This window comes from Phocoena phocoena, chromosome X (genome assembly GCF_963924675.1).
Source record: "Phocoena phocoena chromosome X, mPhoPho1.1, whole genome shotgun sequence".
NCBI lineage: Eukaryota > Metazoa > Chordata > Mammalia > Artiodactyla > Phocoenidae > Phocoena > Phocoena phocoena.
In genome coordinates, this window is record NC_089240.1 from 53170006 (window position 1) to 53189556 (window position 19551).

Below are 19551 nucleotides of genomic sequence, written 5' to 3' on the forward strand. Positions count from 1 at the left end.
ATGCAAATCAAAACATTGAGATATCACCTCACACCAGTTAGAATGGGCATCATAAGAAATCTACAAAGAAGAAATGCTGGAGAGGGTGTGGAGAAATGGAACCCTCTTGCACTGTTGGTGGGAATGTAAATTGATACAGCCACTATGGAGAACAGTATGGAGGTTCCTTAAAAAACTAAAAATGGAACTACCATATGATCCAGCAATCCCACTACTGGGCATATACCCACAGAAAAGCATAATTCATAAAGACACATGCACCCCAATGTTCCTTGCAGCACTATTTACAATAGTCAGGTCATGGAAACAACCTAAATGACCATCGACAGACAAATGGATAAAGAAGTTCTGGTACATATATACAGTGGAATATTACTCAGCCATAAAAAGGAATGAAATTGAGTCATTTGTTGTGACGTGGATGGACCTAGAGACTGTCATACAGAGTGAAGTAAGTCAGAAAGAAAAAAACAAATACCATATTAACGCATGTATGTGGAACCTAGAAAAATGGTACAGATGAACCGGTTTGCAGGGCAGAAGTTGAGACACAGATGTAGAGAACAAATGTATGGACACCAAGGGGGGAAAACCACGGTGGGGTGGGGATGGTGGTGTGGTGAATTGAACGATTGAGATTGACATGTATACACTGATGTGTATAAAATTGATGACTAATAAGAAGCTGAAGTATAAAAGAACAAACAAACAAACAAAAAAAACTAATACTAAACTTTCTTTGGGTTATTTGTATGGAAATACGTTAATATAAATATTTCAGATATTACATGAAATTTCTAAACATCTTATATGTTCTTGTATAATGTTATAAGTCATACTTCTAGTTATTACTTTAAAATGTATATGTCAGAAATAACTAAATTTCCTTGTCAATTGCATCATCATGAACTTTCATCAAATCTTTAACCATGGTCACTTTTAAGTCTTTTGTCATTTACAGACAGTTCTGGGTGTACTCTGATGCTTTTGCAAAAATGTTCCTATAACAGGGTTTCATTTTCAATGAATTCATGGAAAAGACTCTGACAATTACAGGTTTCTGGTAACTGACTATACTGCTGAACTGAATGAATAAGCATTTTCAGAATTCTAATGGAAAATGGATAAATTTATAAAAGTGCTAACAAAAGATCAAGATTAAAAAAAATTAATTACATGTGACTGAGTGAAATGATGAGGATGCTTATAATTTTTGTGATTTTCTGTTTGAATTAAAAAAATCCCACAAGGACTCAGAGGCAAAAAATATACAAATCAGTTTTCACTGCAAAGTAAAGGAGCTGTTACAGTGGAAGATTACTGGATTGAGGGTCAATATTATGACATAGTATGAGTGTGTTATGTGTTTGGTAATTGCAATCACTGTTGCTTTTGTTGTGGTCATCCATTTACAATGCTTGGTGTCAGTTTATTTATCTCTTGTAAAAATAAAATACAGTGTGTGTGTGTGAAAAAATAAGAATGAAATATTGCCATCTGCAATTTCATGGATGGACTTGGAGGATATTAGGCTATGTGAAATAAGTTATACAGAGAAAGACAAATGCTTTATGCTATCACTTACATGAGGAATCTAAAAAATAAAACAGACTAGTGAACATAACCAAAAGAAAATGACTCACAGTTATAGAGAAGAAACTAGTGGTTACAGGTGTTGAGAGGGAAGATGGGTGTGGCAAATTAGGGGTAGGGAATAAAGAGATATCAACTACTATGTATAAAATGTGTAAGCTACAAGAATATATCATACAGCATATGGCCATTATTTTAAAATCACTATAAATGGAATATAACCTTAAACAATTGTATCACAATGTTGTATACCTGAAACTTATATAATATTGTGCATTAACTATACCTCAGTGAAAAAAATGTCATGGATTACGGTGATCTGATTGAAAATTCAAAATATCTCTCATGAAGAAACTCAATACGCTATAAGAAAACTAAGAAAGACAGTTCAATGAGCTCAGGAATAAAATTAAGTAACAGAAGGAATAATTTACCAAATAGATTAAAACTCCAAAAAAGAACCAAACAGTAATTCTAGAACTAAAGACCATAATAAACGAGATGAAGAATGCAACAGAAACCATTGGAAAACAGAGTTGACCATACAGAAGAGAAAATTATTGAGCTTGAAGATAGGAATCTAGAAATGACACAAGTAGAAGAGGAAAGACAAATGAGATATTAAACAATGAAGAAATTGCATGAGAGCTGTCCATCTCTTTTAGGCAGGTCATCATTAGGGTAATGTGTATCCCAGAAGGATAAGAGAAGGAAAGGGAGTATAGAGTTCATTTGAAGAAGTAATAGCTGAGGACTTTCCCAACCTGGGTAAGGAACTAGATATATATGTCCATGAAGCCAAGAGAACACCTAATTATCTTGGTGAAAAAAGACCTTCTCCAAGAAATATTATATTAAAACTGTCAAAAGTTAATGACAAAGAAAAAAATTCTAAGGCACCCAAGGAAAAATAGAAAGTAACCTACAAAGGAACCTACATTAGGCTATCAGCATATTTCTAAGCAGAAACTCTACAGGCCAGGAGGGAATGGGATGCCATTCTAAAAATACTGAAAGATTAAAAACTGTAACCCAAGAATACTCTCTCCAGTAAAGTTATCATTCACTTATGAAAGAGAAATGAAGGTTTTCCCAGAGAACAAAAGCTGTGGAAGTTCATCAGCACAAGACTTGCCTTACAAGAAATGTTAAAAGGAGGTCTTCTACCAGAAAGAAAAAGGCAAAAGTACAGAAAATGTTGAATAAGGTGGTAAATAGAATCAGAAAATTACAACTGTATATTAGAATAGATTGTTTAAAACTTAATTATAACATAAAAGTTAAATTGAAAAAGAAGCAAAACTGACTATAGCTACTTCAACTTAGTAACAAACTCACAACTTAAAAAGGGATAATTTGAGACAACTGAAATATAAAAAGGGAAGAGGAAAAGCATGGAATCTGTATAGAAAAATGAAGATAAGATGTTATCAGAAGAAAAAAACTACTTTATTTAAGAGACACTTTGTGTAAACCTTATAGTAACCACAAAACACAAATCTAGAGCAGAGCACAAAACATGAAAGAGGTAACTGAGAAAAACATCATAGTAAACCACCAAACTAAAATAGCAGACAGAAGCACAAAGAAAAAGAAACAATAGAAATATATATCAACCATAAACAAAAGTGTATATGGCATTACTAAGTCCTTGATAGCAATAATCACCCTAAATGAAAATCGGTTGAATTTAGCAATCAAAAGACACAGAGTGGCTGGACAAATTAAAAAACAAGACCCTACTACATGCTGCTTCCAGGAGATTCACCTCAGCTCTAAAGACAAACATAGGCTCAAAATGAATGAAATGACAGCCAAAAAATAAAGCAGGTATAGCTATACCATATCAGACAAACATACTATGCCAAAAAAAAATGTAACAAGAGACAAAGATGGACATTATAAAATGAAAAAGGTACAATTCATCATGAAGATATAAAAATTATTAATATATATGCATCATATTAAGGAGCACCAAAATATATAAAGGAATTATTAACATAATTAAAGGGGTACATTGAAAGCAACATAATAATTATAGCAGACATTAACACCACACTTACATCAATGGACAGATCATCCAGGCAGAAAGTCTTCAAGGAAACAGCAGCCTTGAAGGAAACATTAGACCAGGTAGATCTGATAGATTTGTATTGAACATTCCTGAAAAATACAGCATAATACACATTCTTCTCAAGTGCACATGGAACATTCTCAATGATAGATCATATACTAGGACACAAAAAAAGTCTCAATTTAATTTCAGAAGCCTGAAATCATATCAATCCTCTTTTCTGATCACAGTGGCATATATAATTAGAAATCAACTGCAAAAAATAAGCTGGAAAAAAATCACAAATACGTGGAGACTGAAAAACATGCTACTAAACAACTCTTCGGTCAATGAAGAAATTAAAGGAAAAGTCAGAATATACCTGAAGACAATGAAAATGAAAATATGACATACCAGCAGAAGGAAAGAAATAATAAAGATCAGAGTGGAAGCAAGATAAATAGAGATTAAACAGACAATAGAAAAGGTAAATGAAACTAGGAGATGGTTCTTTGAAAAGATAAACAAAATTGACCAACATTTACCTTAACTTATAAAGAAGAAGAGAAGGCTCAGCTAACTAAAATCAGAAATAAAAGAAAAGAAATTACAATGGATACCACAGAAATACAAATGATTATAAGAGAATACTATGAACAGCTATATGGCAATAAATTAGACAACCTAAAATATGGACCTTCCAAGACTGAATCATGAAGAAATGGAAAATCTGAATAGACCGATCACTAGTAAAGAGACTGAAGCAGTAACCAAAAACTCCCCCCAAGAAAAAAAATCGAGAACCAGATGCCTTCACAGGTAAATTCTACCAAACATTTAAAATTGATTTAATGCCTACCCTTCTCAAACTCTTCCAAAATATTGAAGAGGAGGGAATGCTTGCTAACTCATTTTATGAGCTCAATACTACCTGATACCAAAACCAGACAAGGGCAATGCAAAAAAAGAATTGTATACGTCAGTATTTCTAATGAACATAGATGCAAAAATTGTCAACAAAATATTAACAATGCATATACAACAATACATTAAAAGGATACAACATGATCAAGTGGGATTTATTCCAGGCATGCAAGGATGGTTCAACATTCACAAATCAGTCAATGTGATATACCACATCAACAAAATGAAGGGTAAAAATCATATGATCATCTCAATAGATGCAGAAAAATAATTTGACAAGAATCAACACTTGTTTATGATAAAAACTCAATAAAATGGGTATAAAATAAATGTACCTCAACATAATAAAAGCCATACATAACAAGCCCATAGCTAACAACATACACAACAATGAAAAACTGAAAGCTATACCTCTAAGATCAGGAAAAAGACAAGGATACCCACTCTTGGCAGTCTTATTCAAAATAAGAAGTCCTAGCCAGAGCAATTACAAAAGTAAAATAAATAAAAGACATCAAAATTGGAAAAGAAGAAGTAAAACTGTAACTATTTGTGGATGACATAATTTTATATATAGAAAAACCCTAACAACTCCACCAAAAATCTATTAGAAATAGTAAATGAATAAAGTTGCAGGGTACAAAATCCATATGCAAAATCTGTTGAGTTTCTACACACTAACAACAAGCTAGCAGAAAGAGAAATTAAAAAGAAAATAATCCCACTTACAGTCACAACAAAAAGAATACCTAGGAATAAATTTAACCAAGGAGGTGAATGACCAGTACACTAAAATCTGTAAGATACTGTTGAAATAAACTGAACAAGACACAAAGAAATGGAAAGATATTCCGTGGTTGTGGCTTAGAAGAATTAACACTGTTAAAATGTCCATATTACCTAAAGCAATCTACTGATTCAATACAATCCCTATCAAAACCCTGATGACATTTTTCACAGAAATAGAACAAATCATCTGAAAATTTATGTGGATCCTTAAAAAACCCTGAATAGCAAAATAAATCCTGAGGAAAAAGAACAAAGTGGAGGTATCATCCTCCCTGATTTCAAAGTATACCACTAAGCTGCAGTATCAAAACAGCATAGCATTGGCAGAAAAAAGACACATAGACCAATGAAACAGAAATGATAGCAAAGAAATAAACTCATGCATATATGGACAATTAATTTATGACAAAAGAACAAAGAATGTACAATGGAGAAAGATATCTTTTCAATAAATGGTGTTAGGAAAACTGGACAATCCACATACAAAGAAAAATGAAACTAGACCACTATCTCATACCAGACACAAAAATCAAATCAAAATGGATTAAATCCTTGAATACAGACCTAAAACCATAAACCCCCTAGAAGAAAACATAAGCAGTACACTCTTTGACACTGGTCTTAGCAATATCTTTATGGATATTTTCCTCAGGCAAGAAAGACAAAAGCAAAAAACAAACAAATGAGACTACATCAAACTAAAAAGCTTCTGTACAGTAAAGGAAACCATCAGCAAAATGAAAGGACAACCTACCAAATGGGAAAAGTTATTTGCAAATCATATATCTGATATGGGGTTAATATCCAAAATATATAAAGAACTCATACAACTCAACAACAAAATAAACAATATGATTAAAAAATGGGCAGAGGATCTGAAGAGACATTTTTCCAAAGAAGACATACAGATGGCCAACAGGCACATGAAAAGATGTTCAACATCACTAATTATTAGGGAAATGCAAATCAAAACCACAACATATCACCTCATGCCCATCAGAATGGCTAGTATCAAAAAGGCAAGAAACAACAGGTGTTGGAAAGGATGTGGAGAAAAGGGAGTCCTTGTGAACTGCTAATTGGAATGTAACTTGATGCAGCCACTATGGAAAGAAGTATGGAGATGGCTCAAAAAGTTAAGAACAGAAATATCATACTATCCAGCTAATCCACTTCTGGGTATTCATCTGAAGAATGCAAAAATAATAATTTGAAAAGACACATACAACCCCTATATTTGTTGCAGCTTTATTTACAATAGCACACAACCACTATATTTGTTGCAGCTTTATTTACAATAGCCTAGGTATGTATGGAAACAACCCAAGTGCTCACTGATGGATGAATTGATAAAGAAGATGTCACATATGTGTACACACACACACACAACACACAAAATACACAATGGAATACTACTCAGCCATAAAAAAGCCAAAATCTTGCCATTAGTGACAATATGGATGGATATTAAGGGTTTTATGTTAAGTGAAACAAGTCAGATGGAGAAAGACAAATACTGTATGATTTCACTTATATGTGGAATAAAAAGAAAAATGAACAAACAAAACAAAACAAGACAAACACATAGATACAGAGAATAGGGTAGTGGGAGAGGGGAAGCACGGATACAGGCCCATTGCAATAGGCTCCAATATAGCTCATCACAGCACTGGTCAGAACCCTAAATTGTTGATGAAATGGGTCAGGGGAAAAGGGCAGGGCTGTCTCCTGAAAGAAGTAGGTAGAGGGGCTGGTCTGGGAAGTCAAGCTCTGCCTGCTGAGAGAGAGAGGAGCAGATGACCCCAACAAGAGGGTCAGGCTCAAGAAGAAACAACTAAGGCTAATCTGGCATCACCTACTAACAAATTAAACACACACATTCCCTTCAACCCACATATTCCCTTCCTTCGAATGTATTCCATAGACCTTTAAGGAATAAAGTGATTTAACTGACTGCTTCCTGGAACCTGCATGGGAAAAGGGATGTCCAGGGGGTCTCACCTGGGTGAAGATGACACCAAGGGAGATGAGAGAAGTTGTGCCTTGAACGCCCCAATTCACCATTTCTTACTCTTTTTTTTTTAACATCTTTATTGGAGTATAATTGATTTACAATGGTGTGTTAGCTTCTGCTTTATAACAGTGAATCAGTTATACATATACACATGTTCCCATATCTCTTCCCTCCTGGGTCTCCCTCTCTCCCACCCTCCCTATTCCACCCCTCTAGGCGGTCACAAACTACCTAGCTGATCTCCCTGTGCTATGTGGCTGCTTCCCACTAGCTATCCACTTTACACTTGGTAGTGTATATATGTCCATGCCACTCTGTCACCTCGTCACAGCCTACCCCTCCTCCTCCCCATATCCTCAAGTCCATGCTCTAGTAGATCTGTGTCTTTATTCCCGTCTTACCCCTCGGTTCTTCATGACCTTTTTTCTTTTTTCTCCTCAGATTCCATATATATGTGTTAGCATACGGTATTTGTTTTTCTCTTTCTGGCTTACTTCGCTCTGTATGACAGACTCTAGGTCCATCCACCTCACCTTAATTTTTAACTGTAACTTTCAATTCCATTTCTTTATACATTTTAGAACTGTCTTTAAATGCATTAAAGGGACATGTCATCCAAGCTTTTTAAGCAAATTATTTTTTGTTTATCTGAAATTCAAATTTTAAAATACTTTGGGATGGGTATAAACAAAAACACAATATACCAAAATTTATGGGATACAGAGAAAGAACTGCTAAGAAGGAAATTTATGGCTGTAAATGCATTCACTAAAAAAGAAGAAAGATCTCAAGTAAATCACTTTATACCTTATGAAACGAAAAAAGAAGAGCAAATTAAAACCAAAGTCAGCATAAGGAAAGAAATAATAAGGTTTAGAACAGAGAAAAAAGAAATAAAGATTATAAAAAAATAGAGAAAATCAACAAAACTAAAATTGGTTCTTTGAAACGATCAATAAATTCAACAAAACTTTAAGCTAAACTGATTAAAAACAATGAGAGTGCTCACTTTAGCAGCACATATAATATAGTTGGAATGATACAGGGATTAGCATGGCACGTGTGAAAGAATAACATGCAAATTTGTGAATTGTTCCATATTTTTGCTATGAGTGCAGAGCTTTAATATTCTCACCATAACAACAGCAACAGCAAAATGGCAATTGTATGAGGTAGAGGATGTGCTAACTGATCTTATTGTGGTAAGCATTTCACAATATTTACATGTATCGATCACCACATTGTACACCTTAAACTTACACCATGTTATATGTCAATTATATCTCAATAAAGCAGGAAAAATGCCCCCCAAACCCCTAAATGTCATAGAAATGTATAATTTAATATGTATTATCCAGTTTACATACAGGATGCTTTGGATATTAAAGTATTTCGGCCTCAAAAAATAAAAGAAAAAAGAGAAAAGTCTCAAATTACTAAAATCATAAATTAAATTAAGGATGTTACTACTGAACTTACAGAAATAAAGAAAAATATGAGAGAATATCCTGAACAATTGCATGCCAACACATTAGACAGATGAAATGAATGAATTTCTAGAAACATAGAAACTACCAAAAATGACTCAAGAAGGAATAAAACATTTGAACAGGCCTATAACAAGTAAAGCCACTGATTCAGTCATCAAAAACTTCCCAACAAAGAAAATTCCAGGACCAGATGGCTTCACTGGTGAATTCTACTAAACATTTAAAGAATTAACAACAATCCTTCTCAAACTATTCCAAATATTGAAGAGAATGGAACACTCCCAGCTCATTCTATGTGGTCACCATTACCCTGATACCAAAGCCAGACCAGGACATCACACACAAAAAATGTAGATTAATATGCTTTATGAATATAGATGCAAAAATCCTCAACAATATAGTAGCCAACTGAATGCAGCAGCATATTAAGAGGATTATACACCATGGCCAAGTGGGATTTACCCTAGGAAAGCACGGGTGGTTCAACATCTGAAAATCAATCAAATTTATACACCATATTAATAAAATTAAGGAGAGGGAGCTCCCTGGTGGCCTAGTGGTTAAGATTCTGGGCTTTCACTACTGTGGCCTGGATTCAATCCCTGGTCAGGGAACTGAGATCCTGCAAGCTGTGCGGCATGGCCAAACAAAAAAGAAACAAAAAAGTAAATAAAATTAAGGAGAAAATAACACATAGTCATCTCATCTGCATCTCAACATGATTCAGGAAAACATCTGATATAATCTAACACCCTTTCATCACAAAAGCACTCAACAAACTAGGAACAGAAGGAATGTCCTAAAGGTGATAAAGGTCATTTGTAAAACAAAACAAAACAAAAATATAACATACTCAATGGTGAAAGACCAAAAGTTTTCCCCTAAGATCAGGAACAGTCCAAGGATGTCTGCTTTCACTACTTCTATTCAACACTGTAAGTTCTAAACAGGGCATTAGGCAAGAAAATAAAAGGCATCCAAATTGGAAAGGAATAAGTAAAACAATCTCTATTCAGAAATGACATGATCTTACATATATAAAATCCTAATGAATATACAAAATAAACCGCTAGACTTAATAAATGCATTCAGTTCTGTCTTGTACTCATTGAGTTGTAGTCAGTGAACATGGCACCCTATACTTTACACTTTTGGGGGAAAGTAGAGCAAACAATACCAGCACATTCTCTTTCTCTGTTTTTCCTTCTCTTTGTTAGGGAAAAGGATGGGAAAGAAGAGGAATATACAAGGAAAGACACAAAGGAATGAAACAACCTACATCTTGACTGGTTGTATTACTACAAATCAACTATTGTTTCTTGTTTATTTCCCTCAGCAAGTAACAACAACCAAAGGGAGTGTGGTCTTGTTTTCAGAGGCAGCAAGGAATGGGTGATCTGGGGAGAGAGTGTCCTACTCCATAGCCAGGCTTATGGAGATGATGTCAGCTATAAAAGGAGAGGCAAAGCAGCTGAGGCCCTGGGCTTGCTGTAAGAAAGGATGGGACAGCTTAGGAACTTACTGAATGTTGTAGGGCACAGTACTAGGATTGAGTACCCCATACACAGTGAAGCCTATATAGAGAGGGTTCCTGAAGTCTGGTTTCCTCTGAACCAAGAAAGGCCACACGGAATGGGTTTTCTCATAGATTCTGTCAGAAAGAAAAAGCAAGCCAAAGAATTAAAAGCAGCAAGCAAGTAAAATCAACAGTCCTGTTGAACTTGATAATCACCCAAATTGTATTAACAATTAACCTAATTCAAGACAGAGGGATAGGATATGATAGAAGGAAAGTGAAAATAAGTGGTAATGAACACTGATAGAGTAACAAATTATCTGGGCTTCAACTTACCCACTTTTAAATGAATTAGAGGTTAGAAAGTGTTCCACATTGAAGAGCAACAGATGCTGAGTATAGTCTCTGCCATGGAGTAGCTATGTAATCTGAGGAATGTCTCTAGCTCTTTCTGGGACTATTTCCTCATTTGTAAAATATGACCTTTAAGGTCTCTTCCAAATCTCAGATTCTATGAACTAATGACCTTCCCAGTTTTAAAAAATCTAGAATTGCTTTAAAAAATATGGTAAGTTAACAGAAAGACCAGAGGGTGAATTTCTGGCTTTTCAATATTTTATTTTATTTCAAGCTAGCTTCTCCTCCTCTCAGAAGGTGTAAGACAGTGAAAGACAATTAGCAATTTATATTAGCAAATATTTGTGAGTTATCTAGGTGAGCAGCACAGACTGTGATATTTATATTGCAAGACTGATTCTTCTTATACCTTAGTTGAGTCCTTCAGGAGCCACTTAGTTAACACTGCACAAAACATGGCATCCATTGTCCCAATGAGAGCTGCTGCATAACCATGCATGGATAGTTCATTTACTCACACAGTGTCAAAGAAAGTTCAAGGAGGACAACAAAGAGAAGCGGTATGGGTTGTAGGACCTAAACATTGTAGTCTTGTAACTTTTAGAATCCTCAGACCATTTCAATGAGGTCAAAGGACTTGTATATCCATCATTCTCATTTGTTTTGGGTTGAAAAAAAATCTTGCAGAGGTAAGGTAACTAGTATTTGTTGAGTATGTACTATGTGTGAAACACTGTTCCAGACTCTACCTAAAATACTTCATTAAATTTTCATAATAAAACCCTGTGAAATATTTTATCCCCAAAATAATAATGAGAAAATGAGACAAAAAATAATTTGAAAAAAGTTACATAGCTAGTAGGTGAACCCCAGTCTCTCTGATTCTAGAGTCCATACCTTTTCTTTTATGGATGAATGATATTTCTGTTTATTTTATGCAATCACTATTTTAACATGTTAAAAATTTTCAACTTTTGTACTTTTACATGGAGATTCAGATTTGTGTGGGGAATGGGTCTAGGATATATTAGCCTCACTTTAAGAGGGCGGAGAAAAGAATATGGAAAAGAGCTTAGATTTTAATGCTAGAAAAGCAGGTCAGAGACAGAATGAATGTGTCTGAAAGCGTCTGCGAAGAGGGTAAGAAAGGTCTAGTTGCAAAATGAAATAGAAATGTGCGTAGAAGCTGCCAAGTAAGCACAAATGTTAAAGCAGCAAGATCCATCTCTGTGTTGACAAGAAAACAGAATTAGAGATGTCATCCAATTCATCCAGGATACATCATAGAGGGGTCTGAGAACTTGAGCTAACTGCCACTCAACCAACAGCTATGAAACAAGAGTGGGCTGTGCGACAGCTACTTCCCTCTCTATTTCATTTTCTCTGACTCTAAAACAAGGAGAATACTATTCACAGAAACTCTATCTTGTCAACTTCAAAAATTATTTACGTTTTATATATTGTGAGGATGTTAGAGTTTTAAGTCTGGTGCAAATCTAACTGCCTATAGGAGCTGAGAAGATAACATTAGAAGTGCGCTGAGAATAAACTATAGAGAATGGTGAGAACTGTGGCAAACCAGAGTGTGTGCTTCATTCAAGTGGAGCAGCTGTTATTCAGCTTTAGCTGATAACTGCCATTAGAAAATGCAGGTCCAGTACTGCCAGAGCTCCTGATTTTGCAGAATATCTTGGCACAACAGCTTTTTGATTTAGGAAAAAATCCTAAAATAACTGGATTTTTATGTGAAATATTGTGATATTTAAATGTTGACAACTTATTCACAGTTTAAAGAATACTCCACAGACTAAACAAAATATACCTGTTAAGCTAGATTTGGCCTATGAACTGCCATTTGGTGATCTCTGACACAAATGATAAAGGACTGTAGCTATTGACTACTCACACCTGCACAGTAGTTCATTCCTTACAAAGTCCTTGCACATCCATTGTTTTACTGGTTCCTCAGGATTGCTCTGAAAAGTAGGTATTATCCCTATTTCACAGATAAAGAATCTGAGGTTTTGAGGAATCTCCATGCAAACACTGAGTGATTTATGCTTCAAAAGTTATTTTTATAGTTGTCATCTCCACCCCTTTTGTGAACTGTTGTCCCAAATTCAAGGTGATGGGTAAATTTCTTTTACACTGATACCCTCTCCTTATTCAGTGTTTTTTCACAAACTGAATTCACCTCAGATCTTCTCGATCCTTCTGGCAGTTTCCAAGGAAGTTCCGAAACTGGCAGGAGAAAACATGGTCATGAATTTCCAGCAAGAAATTTTCATTAAACTCAAAGGCACAAGGAAATTGTTCCATTAACTGCCAGATACAGTCTAGGAACTGTGTGAAGATAGGGGATACTTCTTTAGCGTCCCCATCCAGGTGGCCACACCTGAGAGATGCAAATAAAGGTAAAGAAAGACAATGATTAACATCAGGGATTACACTGTTTGGAATAGGCTATAACAAGTTCACCTTTTGTCTCTGTTGGCATTGGTAAGGAAATGCCTAATGCCAAAATGCCACCCAGAAATCAAAGTTCATTAATCCCAATGGACCTCTTAGCCACTAGCATCCTTCACTATTATCAAGATTGTAAGCCCTTGGTAATCTATTCTATTTCCTTTTACATCCTCTACAATAGAACTTTCTGCAATGATCAAAATGTTCCATATTTGTGCTGTCCAATATGGTAGTCACTAACTATTAAGCCCTTGAAATGCAGCTAGTGTGACTAAGGAACTGAATTTTCAATTGTATTTAATTTTAATTAATTTAAACAGCTACCTTTAGCTTCATGTGAGCAAGGACCATATCTATCTTGTTTACTGGACAGTGCCTGGTATGAAAAGGGTATTTAATAAGTTTATTAAATGAATGAAAAAACCTCATCCCAGAATTGTTTAATGTTTCCTCTCTCATGATGTCCTCTTTCCCAACTCTACCATCCATTCCACTAGAAATAAACATGGCATCCTTAGCTTTTACATTGAATGTTCTACCTTTTGATTTAATTGAAATCCATCTCACCAAGGACACTACTTCTTCTTGGGGCCCAAATCAAATGGAGAATGCTCATCATTCCATTCTCCATGTATAATAATCCTAAAGCAGAGCAGAAGTGGGATCAGCTTTCTCCTTTCTACTACTCCTTTCACTCTCTTAAAAACACTTCCACTATGGGTCATGCTGTTGTTCACTTTCCTCAATGTTGTGTTCCACAATCTTTGGGTCACTTCTCCACATTTTCTGAAGAATCTGACTCCAGTCATAAGTACTTATCTTTGGAGTCGATGCAGATGACCTACACTTGGCTTAGCAGGTTCCTTAACTACCTCGAATCTAATTATCTTCACCGATCTTTACCTCTACTTCACATCAGCCTCTCGTATCCATGGCTGTTTCTTGATGTTAGCTAAAGGTCCTTCCTCCACTTTGATACCTTAATCTCAATATCCTACTCTGATCACTGTATATTATATTTCCAAAGGCTGCTCATCTTATCTACTCCAGCCCAATCTCTGGACCTATCACCTTTCCAGATTCCTACTAGCTTCCCTTTCTTCCTTACCCAGACTATATTCTGCCCCATCAACTATTCTGTCCCCATTTTCTTCAATTTTCTGGTCATTTTTTTGTCATTATTCTCCTTCAATATCCAACCATTGATGAGCCTAAGAAGCTATGTTCTCTACTCCCAAATCTTGACTGATAAATGCTGCTTGAGAAAATTATAAAACCATGCAAATTGATACCATAAGTCTCCATACTCAGCTAGAACTTAATTGCTCCCAAATAACCTTTATGTATATCCTTAACACAGTTTTCCCATTAAACCTTACAGCTCTTGCAAATTTTAACCTATCTTCTTAAACCCTAACCCATTTCACATTGATGTATATACAGTGTTAATGAAAAAGATCAAGGCTATCAAGTAAAAATATCTAACTTCTGCCTTGGACACTCAAAAACTTAGTTCCTTCTCCTCCTGTCCTTCCATGGAGTCTCCATGTAGAGAAAAGGGAACCATCCTACACTGCTGGTGGGTATGTAAATTGGTGCAGTCACTGTGGAAAACATTATGGAGATTTCTCAAAAACTAAAAATAGAATCAACCTCATCTTCTTAATGTTCTAAAATGCCATCAGTTCTAGAAAGCTTTCTTTGCCCAGAATAGGTAAGGTTCCCTTGTATATGTTTACCTTTGACTTAGCACTTATCATACTATACTATCATCATTGATTTTATTTTCTATAAAAGAAGGGACAGAGACCATATCTGATCTAATACAGTCTCCTTAAAACCTGGCATATTGCCTGGCCCAATGTTTGTTGACAAAGGAAGAATGAATGGATGGACCCAAATAGCTAGAGAGCGATAATCAAATGAAATTAAATGGATATACACCAATGCAGGAGAATAAGACCTGAATAGTAACCTCCTTGAGGGTAAAACTCACATTGCATGTGCCTTTGGCACCAGCTCAGTGTCTGATATAGTATACAGCGTATTGTTAGGTGTTCAGTAAACATTTGTTATTGTTCTCATAACACACATAAAGTCTCAGTGAGGCTGTTTGGCTTATAGCAGCATTAGGTCACTAAATAAATGTAAGTCCTTGCCTCCACCTCTTACCAAAGAACAGAAATGAGCACATGCCTTTTCTTCTTATACAAGGTTAAAAGGTACATTGTGGGCTTCCCTGGTGGTGCAGTGGTTGAGAATCCGCCTGCTGATGCAGGGCACATGGGTTCATGCCCTGGTCTGGGAAGATCCCACATGCCGCAGAGTGGCTAGGCCTGTGAGCCATGGCCACTGAGCCTGCACATCTGGAGCCTGTGCTCCGCAACGGGAGAGGCCACAACAGTGAGAGGCCCGCGTACTACAAAAAAAAAAAAAGGTACATTGTCTTAGATATTATTCCCCCTGCCTGAATGCCCACTGTTCTCTCTAGCAAACACCTATTCATTCCCTAAAATTCACTTTTAAATACTGCCTATTCCTGGAAGGCTATCCTGTCTTCTTCAGAAACAGTTACGCACTTTTTCCTCTGTGGCCCATGATGTCTGTTCTTCCCTGAAATATTTAACAACTTGATATAATCATTTGCTCACTTTGAAGGCAGATATGATATTCTAGTCACCCTTGTAGCCCTAGTCCCTTAGCATAGTGTCTGGAATATGTGTTTCTTGATGAAAAGAGATTTATGCCATGTTCAACCTACTCTTCCTTCTTTCACAAGAATAAATTGGGGTTTTTGATAAATCTCACTCTAATAAATTCTCCTTAGCCTCTACCTTTAAAGTAATATTTTTACCTTTGGGAGAACTTGTGGCCCATGGATATCCATTCCTTCTCTATCAGGATCTTCATTTTTATACAAAAAGAAAATTTTGCATTAGAAAAATCATAAAATTAATTAACCATACCTATAAAATATCAAAACACTTTGCTGAAGTAGACTTTGTACAAATTTGCATTGAACTGATCATAAAGTTAATTTCCCAAATGATTAATAAGTTACTTGGATTTCATTTAAAAGCCTATACAGGCTGCCTTCAAATTTCAAAGCTCTCAGGAGAAATTATTCTGGATTTGTATCCATTGTCACATTTCTTTTGGCTTTTACATAATGTGTGACAAGCCATTTGAGCCATAACTAAGTGAAATCTTGATAAACATATTACATTCAACCTATGAAAAAACAGGGATCCAAAGGCAGTACTTGAGTTTATACCAAGAACAAATCTTGATATAAACACATTTTCAAGCATTAAAAAAAATAAAGCCTTTCCAAAAGAAAAATGAGGATAAACCCCTACTGTGAGTTCTGTTTCATAGAAAGACAAACTAAGAAACCTTGGATTCAGCACCAGAAAAAAATCATGAGTCTGACATCCAGACAGCTGATGCTGAAGATGATGAGCCCATCAGTCTGCTTATTTAACAGTCATCCATTAAATTTTGCAAACTTTTGGAGTCTTTCCTACCCCTTACATCAGCCTATTACATCCAACTTATCTTCTGATGGATAAGAAACTATGTTGAGTGTGAAATGTAAAGTATATAGACTGTAAATGCCTGGTTTAGTAGAAAGAAGTAAAATTGAAAAACAGAGCTGTTTTCGTAGACCTCTTTCTTGTAGAAAACAAGTTGGCTTAGAGTTATTTTTGATATATTCACAGTCTCCCACTTGTCCAAAGTAAAATCAAATCACTTGTTCTCTTACCATGAGTCCCTTGAATGTCCTATAAAATGGATCTAGGAAGATGCTGGCCACAGAGCAGACCTGTGCTGTGTGGTCCCACCCATCAAAACAATGGACTAAGACATTGGTCTTTTCTACCTTCACTGCCTGTGAAGACAAGAGGCAAAAAGTAGCACAGACAATTTTTCATAGCATGCCGGGTTAATAAATAGGGTTACCACCCCTACAGCAGAGAACTTGGTCTTACTGGGCTACATGAATTTCTTCTCAAAATATTAACACCCTGTATGGGAATGACAAAGAAAATAAAGGGGAGCTGCGAAGGAGAGCGCAGCCACAAGGGTGCGGAGGGCAAAGCGGTGAGATTCCCGCACAGAGGATCAGGGCCAACAGGCACTCACCAGCCCGAGAGGCTAGTCTGCTCACCCACCGGGGTGGGCGGGGCTTGGAGTTGAGCTCCGGTTTCAGTCAGAGCTCCTGGAGAGGACTGGGGTTGGTGGCCTTGAACACAGCCTGCAGGGGGTTAGTGCACCACAGCAAGCCGGGAGGGAGTCCGGGGAAAAGTCTGGACCTGCCAAAGAGGCAAGAGACTTTTTCTTCACTCTTTGTTTCCTGGTGCACGAGTAGAGGGGATTAAGACGATTGCTTAAAGGACCTCCAGAGATGGGCGCGAGCCGCGGCTAAAAGCGAGGACAACAGAGATGGGCATGAGACGCTAAGGTGGCTGCTGCTGCCACCAAGAAGCCTGTGTGCAAGCACAGGTCACTATCCACATCATCCTTCCGGGGAGCCTGTGCAGCCCACCACTGTCAGGGTCTCCGCATCCAGGGACAACTACACCGGGAGAACGCACGGCGTGCCACAGGCTGGTGAAACGTCATGCCAGCCTCTGCCACCGCAGGCTCGCCCCGCACTCTGTGCCCCTCCCTTCTCCCAGCCTGAGTAGGCCAGAGCCCCCGAATCAGCGGCTCCTTTAACCTCGTCCTGTCTGAGCGAAGAACAGACGCCTTCCGGTGACCTACACGCGGGGCCAAATGCAAAGCTGAGCCCCTGGGAGCTGTGAGAACAAAGAAGAGAAAGGGAAATCTCTCCCAGCAGCCTCAGAAGCAGCGGATTAAAGCTCCACAGTCAACTTGATATACCCTGCATCAGTGGAACATATGAATAGACAACGAAACATCCCAAATTAAGGAGGTACACTTTGAGAGCAAGATTTATGATTTTTTCCCCTTATCCTCTTTTTGTGAGTGTGTATGTGTATGCTTATGTGTGAGATGTTGTCTGTATAGCTTTGCTTCCACCATTTGTCCTAGGGTTCTATCCATCCGTTTTTTTTTTTTTTTTTACTTTCATTTCCTTTTCTTTTTATTTCTTTTAATAATTATATTTTTTATTTTAATAACTATTATATTTTAATAACTTTATTATATTTTATCTTTATTTATTTTACTTTATCTTCTTTCTTTCATTTTTCCTTCCTTCCTTCCTTCCTCCCTCCCTCCCTTCTTTCTTTCTACTTCTACTAATTCTTTCTTTCTACATTTTCTCCCTTTTATTCTGAGCTGTGTGGATGAAAGGCACTTGGTGCTGCAGCCAGGAGTCAGTGCTGTGCCTCTGAGGTGGGAGAGCCAACTTCAGGACACTGGTCCACAAGAGACATCCCAGCTGCACATAATATCAAACGGCAAAAACACCAGCACCCAGCTTCACTCAACAACCAGCAAGCTACAGTGCTGGACATCCTATGTCAAACAACTAGGAAGACAGGAACACAAACCCACCCATTAGCAGAGAGGCTGCAGAAAATCATAATAAGTCCACAGACACCCCAAAACACACCACCAGACGTCGACTGGCCCACCAGAAAGACAAGATCCAAACTCATCCACCAGAACATAGGCACTAGTCCCCTCCACCAGGAAGCCTACACAACCCACTGAACCAAACTTAGCCACTGGAGACAGACACCACCAACAACGGACATGCAGCCTGCAAAAAGGAGACAACAAACACAGTAAGATAAGCAAAATGAGAAGACAGAAAAACACACAGCAGATGAAGGAGCAAGATAAAAACCCACCAGACCTAACAAAAGAAGAGGAAATAAGCAGTCTAACTGAAAAAGAATTCAGAATAATGATAGTAAAGATGATCCAAAATCTCGGAAATAGAATAGAAAAAATGCAAGAAAAATATAACAAGGACATAGAAGAACTGAACATGAAACAAACAATGATAAACAACAGAATAAATGAAATTAAAAATACTCTAGATGGGATCAATAGCAGAATAACTGAGGCAGAAGAACGGATAAGTGACCTAGAAGATAAAATAGTGGAAATAACTACTGCAGAACAGAATATAGTAAAAAGAATGAAAAGAACTGAGGACAGTCTCAGAGACCTCTGAGACAACATTAAATGCACCAACATTCGAATTATAGGGGTCCCAGAAGAAGAAGAGGAAAAGAAAGGGACTGAGAAAATATTTGAAGAGATTATAGTTGAAAACTTCCCTAATATGGGAAAGGAAATAGTTAATCAACTCCAGGAAGCACAGAGAGTCCTATACAGGGTAAATCAAAGGAGAAATATGCCAAGACAC

At 36.7% G+C, this 19551-nt stretch overlaps 1 protein-coding gene and 1 non-coding gene across 2 annotated transcripts in view; one reads left to right on the forward strand and one right to left on the reverse strand.

Moving 5' to 3' along the window:
- Positions 1 to 19551, reverse strand: part of MTMR8 (myotubularin related protein 8) — a 185734-nt gene that overhangs the window by 103750 nt on the left and 62433 nt on the right. Inside the window, exons 9-12 of the mRNA XM_065900169.1 lie at positions 16969 to 17094; positions 16057 to 16106; positions 12931 to 13131; positions 10386 to 10514 (exon numbers count right to left, since the gene is read on the reverse strand). Of these exons, the coding sequence (XP_065756241.1) occupies positions 10386 to 10514; positions 12931 to 13131; positions 16057 to 16106; positions 16969 to 17094 (506 nt within the window). The remainder of the gene's footprint in view (positions 1 to 10385; positions 10515 to 12930; positions 13132 to 16056; positions 16107 to 16968; positions 17095 to 19551) is intronic.
- LOC136143131 (U6 spliceosomal RNA) lies at positions 8375 to 8478 on the forward strand. Its single transcript, XR_010657838.1, has one exon. It is a non-coding gene; the product is annotated as a U6 spliceosomal RNA (small nuclear RNA).